Source organism: Episyrphus balteatus, chromosome 4 (genome assembly GCF_945859705.1).
Source record: "Episyrphus balteatus chromosome 4, idEpiBalt1.1, whole genome shotgun sequence".
In the NCBI taxonomy this organism is placed as follows: domain Eukaryota; kingdom Metazoa; phylum Arthropoda; class Insecta; order Diptera; family Syrphidae; genus Episyrphus; species Episyrphus balteatus.
The window spans coordinates 31,600,792-31,619,018 of record NC_079137.1 but is presented as its reverse complement, the minus strand read 5'-3'; the positions used below and the strand labels follow the sequence as shown (position 1 = coordinate 31,619,018).

The 18,227-nt window shown below is 32.0% G+C and overlaps 1 protein-coding gene across 1 annotated transcript in view; it reads left to right on the top strand.

Annotated features, from left to right (window-relative positions):
- The window catches only part of LOC129919147 (exostosin-1), a 286,145-nt gene that overhangs the window by 206,288 nt on the left and 61,630 nt on the right, over positions 1 to 18,227 (top strand). Inside the window, exon 6 of the mRNA XM_055999997.1 lies at positions 6,892 to 7,011. Within this exon, the coding sequence (XP_055855972.1) occupies positions 6,892 to 7,011 (120 nt within the window). The remainder of the gene's footprint in view (positions 1 to 6,891; positions 7,012 to 18,227) is intronic.

The following is an 18,227-nucleotide window of genomic DNA, read 5'->3' as shown; positions in this document are numbered from 1 at the left end:
ATTCACGCCGAAAAAAAACAAAAAAAAAAATAAAAAACAACAACCTAAGCAAACAAAATGTTGTAATGTTATTTTTTGATTAAGGATTCTGCCGCGAGATCTTTTTTTTTTTAATTCAATTTCCACTTTGCGTTAGGTGAACTGTACAAATATAATCCTCAAAGCAAATATCAGGTAGGTAGTTGAATTTTCATTTGTTTCCAGTGAAATCTTTTTTAGGTAATAAAATAAAAAGGTTTGGGTAAAGGAGTAACAACAGCTGTAAAAAAAAATCATGTGTGCAATTCTCACGTGGTAGAAGTGAAACCTAAAAAAATCATTTTTCTTGCAAAAAAAAAAATCGAAAAAATCTACATTATTTTATTCCATCACCTTTAAATCCATATTTTTTATATGACAACCTATTATAAATTTCATATCATCCCAAAGCTTATTGTTTCAGCTCAAAATATTTATATCGAGCATGTCTAAGGAGCATCTACAAAAAGAGCTAGAATTTTTTGAACCCAATCACTTTTCTTCAAAAAAGCAAAAAAAATCAATCTCTTTGGTGTTAGACACCATTAAATATATATATTTTTAAATGACAATCTATAGTAAATTTTAAATCATCTAAAAGCTTATTATTTCACCTTTTATATGACACCTCAATCATATTTCTACCATGCCTACAAAAAAAATAAGAATTTTTTAAAGCCTACCATGTCGAAATTTCAAACTAAGATTACGGTTTTTCTTACACTGGTGGCTGGTCATCGACAACAGATCTCCACAGTTGTTTTGAGGTATTTTTCAAGTTTTCAATTGTAGAGCACGTAGCGTTATATGGATAATCAAATGAAAGGTAATATTATCAGCATGCGTACTAAAGTTATGTAGATAAAACTATAAATTTATATGTGCTCTAGATCAAAAGATAAAACGTGTTTAGAAAAAGAACATCTTTTTACCGTTATCTCAGGATTTTGAATAAGAAATTAATTGAAATTTTTCACATTTAGAGTTTATTTAATTACCTTTCTACAGCATTAATTTCATTCATCTATCTATTAAAACAAAAAAGTTATAATGAATTGATTTTTCATTACGCTTTTTCGTTTCATCTAGTTTTCACTTCAAAATATTTCTTAATGTTTTTGAGTAGGTAGTGCAGAACACAGAATTAGGATACAAATCGCCTCCTACGGAATATGTTGCACCGACACTTTTAAACTGTATTTTAATCCAGCAATTGTAAACTTCATTTTCTATTTTCAAAACTTCTTCTCATTCATATTAAGGGGGGAAATCACTCTGGAAATTTTTATTTTTGCATTAATTTTTTTTTTTGCCTTATAAATTCATTTATCAACCGAAGAAACTATTTTCAGTGGTCTAAGCCTTAAATGAAGCCTCAAAAGCCCCTAGATAGTCCCGAAACCCATGCCCATTGACTTAAACGCTTTTTCTTAAAAACGCGTTTATTTCCGCGCCGTGCAACGTAACTTAAAAACTAATGAAGCTATCGGCTTGAAATAAATTGCAAATTACTCTTTAATTTATTGGCCATTGCATGAAGTTCAATAAAATTTTTACAATAAATATTTTTTTTAACAATTTGTTTATAAAAAAAACATTGTGTTTTTTCGTTTTTTTGGTCTCTAATTTTTATTTTACACTTTTTTTTTACTAAATTTAGGTTTCATGCAATGCGTATAAATATATTTTATTGGAAAAAAAATTCTTTTTTGATTATAAATAATTTTCAGGGCCTGGGCCTTGCACGGCGCAAACTCGAGGCGTCAACTCTAAAGAGCTGTAGAGCCGCCATTTTGTTTTTTTTTTTACTTCAAAAAAATTATATCAATACTTTATAATGTCAATAACATCACATACTTTCCCAAATATCAATAAATGCTTTCAGTTTTCCAAAAAAAATTATTGAAAAAGCAGTCGTCCAGAGGGATTTCCCCCCTTAAATAAAAAAAAAGAAAAATGATTTTTCATTAGGTATGCCATAATTATAAATATCACATAATTTAAGAAACTTACCTAATATAGTCATTTTTATCAAAAAACAAAACCGACTTCCATATATCAAAACTGGGTTTCATGGTTTTTCTAATAGTTCTACACTGCAGACACCAGCTTTCCAATACAAAAATAGTTATCAAAATTGGTTCACTCAGTCCAAAGTTATGAGGTAACAAACATTAAAAAAATAAAATGCACGACTGGGGTCGCACGAACTTGCTCTTAGAGTTAAAGTTGCTTAAATTTTTAAGACTTTTTATGTAGAAATTTGGAAAAAAAAAAATCGTTTTTTAAAAAAAAAATTAAATAAAATCTGAAATTAAATTGCCCTCCAAAACAAGTATGCAGTTTTGATTGATATATTAACATGCATTTTTAGAAAAAAAATTTTCAAAATCGTTAGAGCCGTTTTTTAAAAAACTAATTTTTTATAAATAATTTTTTGGAGAAAAAGTTTAAAAATAAAATTGGTATGCCATTTTGTAGAAATTACTAGTCAACATCTAAAAACAAAATTTCAAAAAAATTCAATGTCCCGTTTTCGAAAATTTGATTTTTCAAAAAAAAATTTTCAAAATTTTTTTAAAAATCCAAAAATTATTTTTTTCAAAATTTTATTTTTGGCTTATATTTAAATTATATAAATGCTTCTTCACAAAAAGTTTCGTTCAAATCGAATAAGCAGTTTTGGAGATAATCGGATTTGAAAAAAACGGTTCTATGGCAGGTACCGTTAATAATGATTTTCAAAAAAAAATTTTTTCATTAAAAGATAGACCTTAACTTAAAACTAACACTTGAATTTTTTAAACAAAATCGTTGTAGCCGTTTTTGAGATATTTTAATTTTACTAAAATCGGTATATGACAAGTACCGTTATTTTTGGTCCAAAAAAATTAATTCCAAAAACCCCTCTGGAGAGTCGCCAAATAACGCTGCATACCAGGTTTGACATCAATCGGTTCATCCGTTTAGGCTGTAGCTCCTTATACAGACAGACAGACAGACTGACAGACTGACAGACTGACAGACAGACAGACAGACGGACTTCCGGGACCCACTTTTTTGGCATTGTCTACCATCGTAATGTCATGGAAAAATGTTATCTCAACTTTTTTTTTTTGTACGAATGCATAACTTGATATATAGTAGGGTAGAAGGGGGAGCATTTGCCAGTGGGGTACCTTTGCCAGTCCAGGTTTTTTTCCAAACCAACAGAATATTAAATACCGAAAAATCATTTTCTGTTGCACATTTATGATTGAAAACTTTGCACAAAGTTTGACAGCTTTTGGCTGGACACGAAATAAATTAGACGCTTGTGTTAGTTTTTTAATGTTGAGAACCAAAATATGAAGGTACATAACCGTCGTAAATTGTAGGTATTTGTCGTGTTAAATTACTTTTTGATACAAATATCTTTTCAAAATTATGTGTACTATGCTGTGTAGAAGCGATTTTTTTTTACTGTTTAACTTATAAAAAAGTTATAAGTAAATTTTGGAAAGATTAGCTTGTGGGGTGCATTTGCCATTCGTTTTTGGGTAGGTTTTGCTCTGGCAAATGCACCCCATGGGGCACATTTGCCAGAAGCAAGCTTCCTCAAAAGAGGATGGCAGAATCCTTTAAAATCAGTCCCTTCTTCGTATTTTCAGCTAAAAAGAAGTTTTGTTTATGATTATTGGTTTTATTTGTATTAACTTTGATATTTAGGTAACTGGCAATCCCTCCCCATCCCCGTGGCAAAGCCTCCCACCTGGGGAGGCTTTGCCACATCACTTTTCATTTTTTTGAATAAATTATTGAAAATAGAAAAAATTAATATATCAAGATGAAAAAAATATTTAAGTGAAGATAATAAAGTCAATAATAATATCAGATATAAAAAAATTAAAAGAAACGTAAGAACTTTGCGTTAAGTCAGTTTTCCTAAATCCTGGCAAATCCTCCCCCTTCTACCCTACCTATATCGCAAGTAAAAAATACATACGAATTGAATACCTCCTCCTTTTTGGAACTCGGTAAAAAGATGGATTTTACATATGTACTAACTTTCAGCATCCTAAAATCCACCATTCACGATTGGGCTTACCGAAACAGAATTGACGATGAATTTGTTGATTATTCCGAGGAAATTCGGCAACCGAAAATTTATCAGAGTATCCCTGTCGACGAAAGACCGTCTTGTATTTATTAAAACCATAATTTGTGTTGCCCCCTAATCTAAGCTCAGCTCGCATAAACGTAGTACCTAGTATTTGTCATATCGCCCGTCTTTTAACAAGGCACTAAGAATTTTAAATGTAGGTACATTCGACTCTGCATCTGCATTAAAAAACATCTAGAAATAATGTGTTGGCCAGATAGCATTAGCAATTTGATCGACCTACATCTCCTCTCCTACTTTTTCATTTTAAAAACGGCATAAAAAAAACCAATAGGGGAATTTTTAGGTACTGCTATAGAGGGTGAAATTTTGTGTCGATACCAATCATAAAGAATCTGGAATTAATTTTTCTGATGCTCATGCTGCTAGAGCTTCAATCTTTTCTGGATTTAAAAAAAAAATTTATAAACTTTATTTTTTGCTTCATCACTGGCTAAAAACCTAAAATAAAAATTCCAGTGACAGCTATAACTTGCCCCTAAAAAAACTAACCTTTCATAGTTTAGGTACTACAACGATGATCCAAAGCTGATATAAACAAAAATCTAGAAAAAAAAAAAAACAATAAATTCATTACCATGTTTACACTCTTTAAACTTATAATTTATTCTCTTTGCTTTGGGAAAAGGGGTCATTTTCGATCCTAATTATTCATCGAAATGTTTAAATAAGTACTTAATGAAAATTTCGTATAACAACCGAGTTAAGATTTAAATTATAAGGACCCCATTAAATAATGCCTGAAACTTGTTTACATAGAAAGTTCCTCAGTTATTATACATACCTCAATTTATTGCATTTGTAGCTTTAAGAAATAATTAACTTAATAATGAGTTTGTAGAGTACACTTACTGTAGGCATTTCTGTGTCAAACAAAACATGAACCCTTTAGAATCCTTTATTCTTTATCCTTTATTCTTTATTAACTAGCAACACATACTCTATACTTCTTACAAAAACTAAGCGAGCAAAAAAATCAAAACTTGGCCTATTTTCGACAAGTTGAAGAAAGTGTCTAGTTTTTGTTTCAAATCTTACTAGCAAATGATAATTTTTTTTATAAAAATTGTGAGCTTGAAAATTTTGAAAATTCAACAAAGTGGTATATAAACATTGGATGGTTTTTCTTTGTACTTGTACAGTTGAAAAATGCTATTTCAGTATTGTTTATGTCAGGTTTTCAGAAAAAATATAAGTTATATGAAAAATTGATATTGGTTATTTTGTATAATTTATTTAATATGAGAGTAGAGTGAAAACTAAAGTCAAATTGTAAAATAAAAACAGAAACAAAAAATAACAATAAAAGATAACTCTTCTGAAACAAAAAAAAATAAAAAAAATTGAAATTAAAGTCTAAAAAGTGCCAAATTAGTAGAGCACACTTTTAGGCCTTTTTTAATTTAGAATATTGTGGTCGATACACTATTTCTCAATGTTTTTGGAATTCCTTTGAATTTACAAAGTTCCGCTTAAAGTTCCTACTAGGTATTTCCACGATTTTCAAGGACCAAATTATCACGTTATAAGTCGTCACAAGCTTCAAATGGAACAAATTAATTTTCAGTTCGTTCTTTTTGAATGTTACTCTTTTGGGAAGGGCTACATTTTGGTGGTAGTTTATTTCTATTAGCTTAAAAAAAATGTTCTCTTTGTGTTGAAGTGTCCTTTGATAGACTGTCCAAGACGACCTGCCCTAATAGGTGCATAGTGAAAAATTAAGTTGAAATCTTAACACTTGTCGAACTGTAGAGTTTTCAATATTACTCCGGAAATCTTTTAGCTTCTTACATATTTGGCGCATTTACAAATTATCCTACTAATATGTTTTCAACAGCGCTACAACTTGCCTGGCTGTTTCCCACATCAGTAATAATAATAACCAAGCTGAAGAAATAGCTCTTTCGAACCAATTTAAGTTTCATTTTTCGTATGTTTCCATACTTGCAGTTAAGCTGCTTTTATCCGCCCATTCCATTATAATATTTGAACAACAACAACATCTTAAAGGTGCCACCACTAAGTGTTTATGGCTAGAGTTACAACACTTTTTCACAGATGCCAATCCGATCATCAGACTCTTTTATTCCATTTTTATGTGATGCTAGTAATTTTTCATTTAATTTGAAGAACTTTTTCCGTCACACTTGAGTATTGAACCTAGACCAAGCGAGTTCAGTTTAAGAGACTTAGGTCCTAATCTTCATAAAATTTAAGTTATTTCTGCACAAATCTTTAACAATTGTGAATAAGTGTGTAGCTTTTCCTTTTGACGCCTTGATTCAAAAGGTTATTCCACATTTTTCGAAGTGACTTTTTGACAATATTTTACTTAATCATTAACCAAATTGTTGACCTTTAAATTGTAATATCTACTCTAAAAAAATGGTTAAACCCAAAACATATCAAAAGATGATTTGGGCAATCAACCTCGCATCATATTGCTTTTGAGCTTTCTTTTGACGACGACTGTAGAAATACCTAATTTTATTTTATTTTTTTTTATATAAATTTTCATAACCCTCTTTTACTATCCAGAAGCATTATATAACACTACAGTCGTAAGTATCCTTTTTGGCGTATACAATTTTCCAGCTCATTCAAGAAGTTTAACTCTTTATAGCCCTCTCGCTCTCTTCAAAAAAAAAAAAAAACTACTATAAACGAATATCTATAAAAAATAAATATATGTATCTTGTATCGTTTGACAGGTTCCTGAAGTGGTGCGGTCGATACCCGTCAACCGTATTCTGGCCCTCAGACAGCAAACTCAAATACTATGGGAACGATACTTTGGATCGATCGAGAAAATTGTTTTCACAACTTTTGAGGTGAGTATTCATATATGAGTGTGTGTTTGTTTGTGTGAGTGTGTAATATGTTCTGTGTGTTATTGATAAACGCTTTTTCATATTTTCTTTTTTTTTTGTATTATTTTCCCCCGGTTCTTTGATTTTTTTTTTTCTTGCCTTCTTTGGTGGTTATGATAACAACAACAAAAATAGTTGCTGGAAAGTTTAAGGTCCTTGCACACAGTGGATTTTTTTTACCATCTCCGATAAGCAACCACACATAGTACTACTATAACAACAAGGATGACGAGGACGACGATGCATGTTGTTATCCTTATGTAATGCCATACGTATAACGGTATAACACGGGATATAGGATACGGACACAAAAAAAAATAGAAGAAGAATTATTCAAGTTTGTCTATTGGTTTTTTTTTTGGTATGTGGATACTGGATATGTGTGTGCATTGGTGTATTGGTGGTGCTTGCGTGTGTATCTAGTGGTTTCTGGTGTTTATTTACAATTTTTTCTCCCATCTCATCATCATCATCGTCGTCGGTCGTTCTCGTCGTCATCGTCATAGTCATAGAGTAGAGTACAAACCTGAGAGAGAAAACGAGGATAACGACGTAGGGTTCCTTGAATCCATCTATCCCAGTATCCAGATTGGAAATTCAAATGTACGTGTGGCTATAGAACCACCGAAGCTGTTTGCCACGACTACGACGACGATGGCGACGTTGTTCCTCTCATTTCTATGCACTGTCACACTGAAGACTGAACTGAACTGATGTTGCTAGCACATTGATGGCAAAAAAATGCACTTACCCAAACCCAACCCAATACTATTTACCTCTACCTATATGAGTTTCCAGAGGGTTGGGAATTTAAATTGATTTCCGTCTGTGTCTCTAAAGGGAGGATATATAGGCTGTGTGATGTAATGGGCGGGAGGATGAACACCCCCGATTAGGATGGCAGCATGCATTTCTATCTTGTTAGTGAGAAATGGTTGTAACTTTCTCTAGAAATCACAGGTTGCGAATACTGATTTATTTTCTTTTTGTATTGATTTTGTCTTTTTAAAGCTTAAAGTTTTCCAAATCCATTAGAATATCTACCAGAACAAAAGTGAACGATCTGAAAAGATATTCAAGTGAAGATTTTATTCAGATTTTACACTCTTGTGTTTCGTGACATTTCAAAGAATTTTTTGAAGAAATTATAGAAATATTCTTGAGAATACTTTTATTAAGTAAAGTAGGTACCTACCACATCCAAATCACTTCCGCGTCTAGAGAAAAGTTTGATTTTTAAATAAGTTCAAAGATAAGTTAAAGATTTAAAAAAATGACTTTTAGATAAAACCTACATTTTTAGTTGCCGAAACGAAGAAGTAACTAAAAAGTCTAGACATGACTTTTGACAGGAAAAATTCTGATGCCTTTCATACTCGTACAAAACCAAATACAATGTAAGTATACGATGAAAGAGAAATCCATTATCGACTATGAGGTAGTTTCCAGGCACAAAAGAACGATATCAGTTACGACAAAAAGGCTACTTAATATAGTACAAAGGCTAGCTATATCTCTAAGGCAATGGAATTTATTTTCAGTATGACGCTTATACCATGATATCATTGAAAGAGCTACAAAAAGCAGATTGACAACATTTGCCAAAAAGAAAACTTTAACAGGTATAAGTTTCAATGTGAGATACCCTACTCACTCTTAAGATCCACAATTAAAAATCATGATTGAAATTCCATTAGATTATGTGATAAAGGTATACGATTTCAGTAAAAAAAGAAAGTTTAGAAGCAAAGGCTTTAGAGTGAGTATATCTGAGAGTGAATCTGTGAACTGCACTTTCAATGTCAGCAAATGTCATCAAAAGATTCACAAATTCACAGAAAACCTTTGATGACACGGGTATATAGGAATCTTTGGATCTAAAGCAAAACTTTCCATTTTGATTCGACAGTCACGAACCATACTTCAAGAGAACATAAAAGGCATAGACAAATGCGTTTAATGAAATCTTGAAAGAAATAATCTAATTCTTAACATTTTGTCATGTCACATAGCAACAGCGTTATTAGGATCATTTTATTAAATGTTATTTAAAGTCCCAATAATGCGTCATCTTATACTAAAACTTTTCTTGGGAATCTAAAAATTGTACATTTGTTAAATACAAACAAGAATCCAAAAAGGTTTTTTTTTACAGGGAGGTGATAATTGATGAAACATCTTCAAACCATGCATCCTAAACCAAAGAGAAATTGAAATTTGTGTTTAGGACTAAAATGGTATCTGTCATATGACCAAAATGGAAAAAGTAGTTTTTCTATAACGATTTTGATGAAAAACAGAATTAAAAAATAAAAATATAGTGTCTGAAATAAAATCCTACACTTTCGATATATAAATAAAAATATTTTTTGAACCGTTATTAACCTTATTACCTCCATAGAACCGTTTTCTTGATTTATAATTTTTTTCGTAAACGTCACTACCGATTTCTATGAAATTTTGAAAAAAAAAAGTTTTTCCAACGTTTTTTTGAAAAATCAACTTTTTCTAAATTCTTTTTTTCTTTTTCTTATTCTAAATCGGTCAGGATTAATTTTATTCAAACTTTGTTTTATGTGCTAATCAATATTTTATTTTTATTTGCATATCAAATTTATTTTTGAAAGTTTCTTAGAATTATAATATAATAATTCAATAAAAAAAATAAACAGTTTTAAAAAAAAGGTAAACTATTTTCATTTTTTGTTCTTCCTAAAAATTCTTTACTACCTATACAAGTAGTTAAATTGCATTTCGTTTGGAAGTCAAAAGTATTTAAATGGATTCTTTTGTAACTTTAAACCAAATTTTATATTATTTTTTGTTTTTATTTTTAAAATTCTTACAAAAAAAATTTTATGATTTTTTTAAAGATCTTCAAAATTTTCAAAAAATTGAAATTTTAATTCTATAAATTGTAGTTTTTCAAGACGAAATTAGCTGCCCAAAAATTAATTTTGAATAGGCAGAGAAAAAGTATTCCGTATTATTTTTTATTTGGAAACTAACTTTTATGATAATTTTTTAAATAAAAACTTCAACATATTAAAAAAGTATTCAAGCTACAAAATTATGGTTTGCACCAAAAATTTCGTTTGAAGAGCTTAAATTTATTGGCACCAATTGTCCGTTAAATTAAGGGACGTGTTTAGTTCAAGGACATGAATCAATCTGCATAAATGACCCTTGTTACTACGAATGTTATATTACTCTGCTTCTACTTGGATATAATATAAGGACTTTGCACTCTGTACCTACTTCCAAAAATGCTCCAATTTTGATTCACAGAAATCTGCTTAGTTCTATTAGTTGTTAAAAACGAAGAAGAATTAAAAAAGGTTTCATGTTCGCTGGAGTAAAATTTTTCACCTCATACTAGAATACCTACGTTAGAATCTCGAGTTGAAGAAGGTCTTCTTAGTTAAATTAGAAAACCTCGTTTCGTTCTGACATGTTCCATTTTCGTTGTTCTTCAACATTCTTTTTCTAATTCATTGCTAATGGTAAACACTATAGGAGCTGTTACCAAAGTAGATACATCACAAAATTGTAGGCACTACACTTAACGATACTTAACGGTGGAAAACGTCTTCACAGTCTTAGATTGAGTCTTAAGATTACTCAATAAATTTATAACCATATTCGCCACAAACCACAATCCCGAAAAATAAAAGTGATGCCTTCACGTATAAACGCTTTGTTTATAATGAACTAGCTAACCCCACCCGCTTCGCTGAGTGCACTTTTAAAAAAATAGAACCTATTTGAAAATAAATTTAAACTGAAAAAAAACTTGTTTATTGTAATGAACATTAACCAATATTGTAATCTAAGCAGTTATTGGACATTGTTAATGGAATAATGGCACTTGATTCTGAAGGCCGAATTACACTTCAAAGCAATTTTAACTGTAATGTAAATTCAGAAAATGAATTGATTCAAAGTGTATTTCCAAGTATAAAGACAAATTACAAAAATCATGCTTGGCTTAGTAACGTGCAATAATGGCTGGTACAAAAAAAATGTTTCTGAAATCAATGCAACAATTTTTAACGATATAAACACACAATTTTTTTGCCAACAAATCGGTTGACCCTATCACAAATGAAAGCATTGTATTAAATTACCAAACGAAATTTTTGAATTCATTGGATATACCAGGACTGCCGCCACATCATTTAGCGCGGAAAGTAGTAGCGCCCATTATAATGCTTCAGAACATACAGCAACCTAAACTTTGCAATGTACAAGACTTGTCTTGAAGAAGTTAATGGCTAATTGAAGCTACCATTTTTTGTGGAAAATTCAAAGACGAAGATGTGTTGATTTCTCAAGGTCCAATGATTCTAACAGTTTTCCCATTTGAATTTAAGCGTCTTCAATTTTCTGTAACATTGGCATTTGCTATAACCATAAATAAGGTCTATCTTTAAAAATATGTGGTATTAATTTAGTGAATCCTGTTTTTTCCCATTGTCAACTACATATATGTTGGCTGTTAGCGAGTAAGAAAACCATATGCTATATTTACATATATCAAAGATGCAAAAACAAAAAATGGTGTGTATCAAAAAGCCTTGCCATATTATTAGGCCCAAGCAAAAAAATAAAATTTTTGGTTTTTGTCTAAATGTCTTGAACTTTTTTTCTGTCCCATTTACCTGCGCTTATCATGTTGATAAGGATTGCCTTAAAAAAAGTCAAAGAATTCATACTTTTTGATACAAAATAACGTACAAAAAGGGATAAGCCCCAAAAGACGTTTCCTATGGAATTCATGCCGGGAGAATTATGAGACCGGTGCAATACTTAAATTTGTATTTCAAGGAATAACGTGACATTCTTAACTTTATGGCAAGGACCCAGTCTTGCATAGATATAGAAGCTTCGAGCCTCGAGCCTATTCTGAAATCGTAGAATCAAAACGTTCCCAAGCTCATTTTTGTGTTGGTCTGGAGCCTTTCCCTGAAATAGCAGAACAGCACTTAAATAGCAGAACAGCCAATAATTCTTTGCCGCCGGGTACAAAGGGGTCAAGTCACAAAATTGCATTTTCGGGTTTTGATGAAATAAGAATAATCTCTTTTTTCTCTTTTATTTGGTTTTAAAAACATAAATTTAGAGCAACTCTTTCCTATAAAAATAAGAGGATCAATGCTCAAAAATTCATCGATTTTCATACATTACCTCAACTTCAATCGCATTTTTTTTTGCAAACTATCATTTACGACTTAACCCCTTTGTACCCGGTGGCAGAGAAAGGATCAGAGCTTCTATGTTTATGCAAGTTGCGATCCTTGCCATAAAGTTAAGCGCATGCCACGTTATTCCTCGGTACAAAAAAATAAGTATTGGACCGGTCTGGTAATTATCCGGGCTCGAGGCTCGAAGCTTCTATATCTATGCTAGACTGGGTCCTTGCCCTAAAATTAAGAATATCACGTTATCCTTTTTTGATTAGATTAGAGCAACCAATGCACCAGAAAGCGTTGGATCCCAATGAGTTTCTGCTTCAAGCTAATTCAAACCTTGACAGGCATCACAATATTCAAAATCAGACTATAAACAATAATAATTATTTTGAAAGCCTGTCTTAATAATTTTTTTTACAAATTAAGCTAAGTTAAAATTTTTAAAAAGAGAGAGTGTTTCTTCACTCGTTCATATTGACAGTTGTGTAAAGATGCGAGAAAAGGTATTATTTTTTTTTTGATACAAACCATCTACTTATTAATACCATTCAAATAAAAAAAAAATTACCAAAATCGGACCAGCCAAACGCGAGTTTATCGGCCACACACAGTTAACGAACTCATTTTTATATATAAGATTTCCTAAGAAAGAAAACAATCCGAAAAACTGTTTTGAATGGTCTTATGTGAAGGATTCTTTAAAAGCTTGCATTGTGTTCATCTCTTCATACACTGTAGTTTTAAATCAGGTTATAAAATTCACAATAAAACCTCATAAAAAGATGTCAAAACTCGCTCTCACTATAAGCTTAATGTTGACTACAAAATGTACACTAGCCAAAATCCTGCCAATATTTTGTGAATGCCAAATCAAAAAAAATAAATTGCACGACTGGGGTCGCACGTACTTGCTCTTATGGTAAAAGTTACTCTAATGTTAAAGTTTTTTATTGAACAAAATTAGGGAAAATTTGACATTTTCACGGAATAAAAAAAAATAAAATCCGTTTTTATAAATAATAAAATACCGTTTTAAATGATCTTTTACAAAAAACAAAGTATGCCATTTTATTTCTAGTATAAAAAGGAATTTTTAGAAAAAATTTTTCGAAAATCGTTAGAGCCGTTTTTTTAAAAAATAATTTTTTATATATAAAAATTTTCTAACATTTTTCAAAAAAAAAGTTGATATGCAATTTTGAATAAATAATTAATTTACACATAAAAACAAAACTTCAAATTTTTTCACCAACTCGTTTCCAAAAAATTGATTTTTCAAAAAAAAATTTTGAAATATTTTTTAAAAATCCAAAAATGTGGTTTTTGAAAAATTTTAAATTTTTTTAAATAATTATTGATTAAACGTTTCTGTATTAAAAATTTGGTCGAAATCTGTTATGTCGTTTATGAGAAATTCATAAATCAAAAAAACCGTTTTATGGCAGGTACCGTTGATAACGGTACAAAAAATATTTTTTTTATTGTCAAAGAAGGCTCTTATCTGTAACAGTAAGCAGAAAAATTGTAATCAAAATCGTTAGAGCCGTTTTTGAAATAAATCAACTTTTCTGTTTCCGTTATATGACAGGTACCGTTAGTTTTGGTCCTAAAAAAAAAACTTCAATTTCTCCTCTAGGGAATCACTCAAAACTGTTAACTACCAAGTTTAAAGAAAATCCCTTCAGTAGTTTAGGATGTAGCTCGAGGTTCTTACAGACAGACAGACGGACAGACAGACAGACAGACAGACAGACAGACAGAATTGCCGGACCCACTTTTTTGGCATTCTCCATCATCGTAATGTCATGTAAAATTGTTATCTCGAGTTCGATTTTTTTTACGAATCCTAAACTTGCCCTATAGTACCTATATCGCAAGTAAAAAATGGTATAATAAAACGAGAATTAACTTTTAAGTGGTTCTTAAGCAATTTAGTGTGAACACTTAAAAGATTGAGATTGAAAGTAAAATCATGCAAGATTTTATATTTATTCTTCAATTTTTATAGTTTTCTTCTCTTATTTTTCTCATTTTTTTTCTTATATCTCATTTAGTTCCAACTAAAATGACATTTTCCCCCAGCAGCGACTATTCTTCAAAATCTATACGAAGAAAACCATCTCTTCCGCCAATAAATTCCTCTTTAAGTGTCAAGAACCACACTCCCCCAACCGCATCAACCACCAATATATCTATATCCTTCCTATCGAACTGATGCACTTCAACATCGGATACCGAGACGACCAACATGCGGCTCGCGGGCGGTTGAGACGTTTTGCGGACGACCGAAGATGGCGACGGCAACGCTCTTATTATAACACCCTTTCGATTTTCTTTCGATCCAAATTGTCTTCGACTAAATCCCAACCCATAACTCTTTGGACCACATTAAAACGTCCAGATAAGAATGTTTGCTGATGCCAATCGCTTAATGGATATCAAATCCCTTCTTCCTGCTTCCATCTTCATAGTACTATTGCCACGCCAATGTGCTCCTGTGCGGAGTCTTTCCTGATGCTGCTACTAGGTTATACTGTTCTGCAGCAATCCTTATTAAAGTAACGCCAGCATTCGCTTTCATGTCATCATATCATTGTCGTTCGAAAACAATTTCAGCTGAGGGTTATAAAAAAAGAAGAGATTCTTCTCCTCCTTCTGCTTGTGTCCCGAATAAAAACGGAACATAAAAAAAAAAAAATAAGCTGTAATCATAACAATTCCTTCATTATCTCCCTCCCAGTCGTATAAAGTTGACTCTCGACAACGACGATGGCGATGTCCTTGTGTAAAATTGTTGGAAAAGCGATGGTGGTGCGCCTGACTTTCCGTGTCATTTGGCATTTATGTAATGTGAAATTAACGAACAATCAGCGAAGGCGCTCGCGATAATGTATACAATGTCCCTATTCCTCTGTCGAGCACAGTCCGCATCAGAGGGCAATCCTTCTATCCGCATCAGTAATCATCGGATGCTGCTCAACTCCTTGATGATTTGGTGCTAATATTATCTATATGTTGGTTAGATCAATGCGGTCGATGTCAATCAACCAAAGGATAATCTACTTTGACCATTATCATTGCTGGAAGTGCTGGCGTCGTTGTCATTGTCGTCATCGCCACCGACCGACGACGCCATTTCAATGTTGTTGGTTAGTTGGTTAGAGATGGTTGGCATTTATCATTAACTATGCGCTATCCTTATAGCCGAGGCTAATGCGCCCCTCTGAGGATTATGATTTATTACCATTTTGCCTTTTGCAAGTCACGTTGTTATTGGAGTTGTGTATCATTAGACTAAGTATATAAGACACAAACCGACTAACTACGATGATGGCGCTAACTGGAAAAGAAAATTAAAATAAATCAGCCTGTGGTCAGTGTCTATTATAACATTGACGGACTTAGTTTTTTTCTCGATTTCATGAAGAAAAAGAATTACTCCTTTAATGGCTCTTATAATTGTCATAATCATTGTAAAAAGCTTCTTATCATCTTTTTTGGCACTTATATGAGCTACCTTAAAGAAGCAAAATAAAAAGAACCTAAAAACATCTTATGTAATTATAGTGCTCTTATAGGAGCAGATAAGATGTAACTGTAGTTTTAAAGCCTTCGTGCACAAGTTGTCTTTCTATCTTGTCACTATCATGGTGGATTCGAAGGCTCATGGGGTAGGATTACTTAGGGGCTACATAGTGGTTTCTCTTTTCAAAAAACAGCCTAATTATACTTTGCCATCTCATCAATTCTTTACTGAAAGTACAGCTAACTCTCCCAATGAAACTAATACCTACCTTCGATGTATTCCCGGGGTTTGACATTTTTTCCATAAGTCAGTGTCTCACAGAGTGTAAAAAAATTGATCTACGGTTAATTTTAGTAACCTAAAACGTCATCACGAGTTTTATCAGTCCCTAGACCCTTTAAAGCAATGATGCTTTAAAGTGTCTCTTTTTTTTGTGAAGTGAGCACAGTTTGCATTCAAATTTATTTTCGACAAATTTTGTAACGAAGCGTTACGCTCTTGCTATCTACAGACCAAACTCCATACCTACAGCTGTGAATACGAAAATAGCAGTGCTTACACAGTTTTAATAAAAAGTTTTAGGGTGCTGCTTTGCAAAAAAAAAGTTTAAAATTATGTTTTACATAGGACAGTACCTCAGTCATTATATCCAAGGTTTTTTAACTTTTTAAATAAGCTTATCACTGTCTTGCATAAAGTATTTATTGAAACACTCTGGTTTATGCCCGAACATTGAAATAGCAGTGTCTTTGTTTTTTTGCTTTTTCAAGCTTTCAAATATAATTTTTTTTTCCATTTTTTTGGTATTAAACGTTTTTTTTTTTTTAATTATTGTTGTTTCTTATATAAGCCTGAATCGTCATTGTCAAAAGTTGTCAAAATGGCCCACAGAAAGCATTTTTCCGAAAAGTTCATGAAAGTCAATAAAAAAACTTTAATAAGAGGAAAAAACTTTCTAGTGCATCCGAAATATCGTAGAATATCCCGTTGAAATGGAGGGTGACACAAATCCGAAATAGTAACATTAGCTCGAAACACGTAAAATTAGCTAATCGGCAAAGTATCATCCTTCAATAGGCTCCAGTAAACAAAAAATTAACTCTAAGATTTTGTTAGTGCTATTTGGCATTAGCTGGAAGCTAAAATACTAGCCTGAAGTCTGCTAAAAGCACCACTACTGAAGAAAAAGCATGAAGGTAAAAGGATTGAATTCGCAAACGTTTGGCCCAAAATGCAAATGAGGGACTTTTAATGCACAAATGATATCAAAATAGTTATTTTTGGGCGTAGGTGCCATCAGGAGAATATAAAAAGATCCTTGGACACAAAAAATAACTATCTTGGTATCATTTGTGCTAATCATTAGTATAAGAATCAAAATCTATGTGTGGTATGTATGTATGTCCCGCTAAGATCTAATTGTAAAGTCAGCCTTTTTAAAAAATTACCCTTTTTCCTTGAACTCGAATATGCTTTAGATTGCTTCTACAGACCATCTTCTTCTTCTTTGATGCTGATATGATCTTGATGTCGATGGAATCATAACTCTTCTACGTTACTGCTTAACGCTAGTGATCCGCCTGTAGAGTTTGCCGGGTTGACCTCAGAAATCGGCGATAAACTTTCCGGGGTTACATTGTTCCAATTCTTAAACTTAATGCTAGTTTTTTTTTGCATTTTGTTTGAACCGGGAGTTCAAAGGCCTACCTTTCTTCTAACCTACCTTTCTTCTAAGTATTCTTGCAGACCTCAGAAAGTGAAAACAGGACTATTGTTAGGATGCAGACAAACGTGCACAACAGCCTTCGGGTCAATGGTCTCTCTTGTGAATTAGTTGAGATATTTCAGCGATACCTAGTCTAAAACGACCCCCTTTTTAAAACAAAACCTGTCAAAATCTATAATAAATATTATGACCCTAATTGTTTGTAAAAATGTTAAAGACAAGTTCTCGCCAATCGCCTACATCCTGGTCAGTGGTTGGTGTAGATTGATGGTTTTAAAATGAAGGGTTTTCAGGAATAACGCCATCGTCCTGTATTTCTGTTAATTCTCTGCTTTCTTTGGACACGTTAGATCCAGTTTGTTTTCGGGATGAATTGTCCGTGGGAACGCTGATTTTTTAGATTATAGATGGATGATCCATAGTTGAATCACAGTTTTAGTCATGACTTTTCGCGCGTCTTAAAAAACGGTGTTAAAAAAAATGAAGCTATTACTGAATTTGATTTATTAGTCTTTACCATTATCATGCATGACTTGAGCGTTATTCTTTCAAACGAATCTGAAATAATCGCACTATATCATAACACCTTACCCAAGTTTTCGGTGAATTCTTCGCCCGACAAAAAGTCAAGTTTGGTCGATGTTAATTTCTTCTAGCGCCCCCAAAAACTTCTCCAAAATTTTCTAATCCCATAATCCGTCTCTGATGTCAGTAGCACCATCAAAACGCAGCG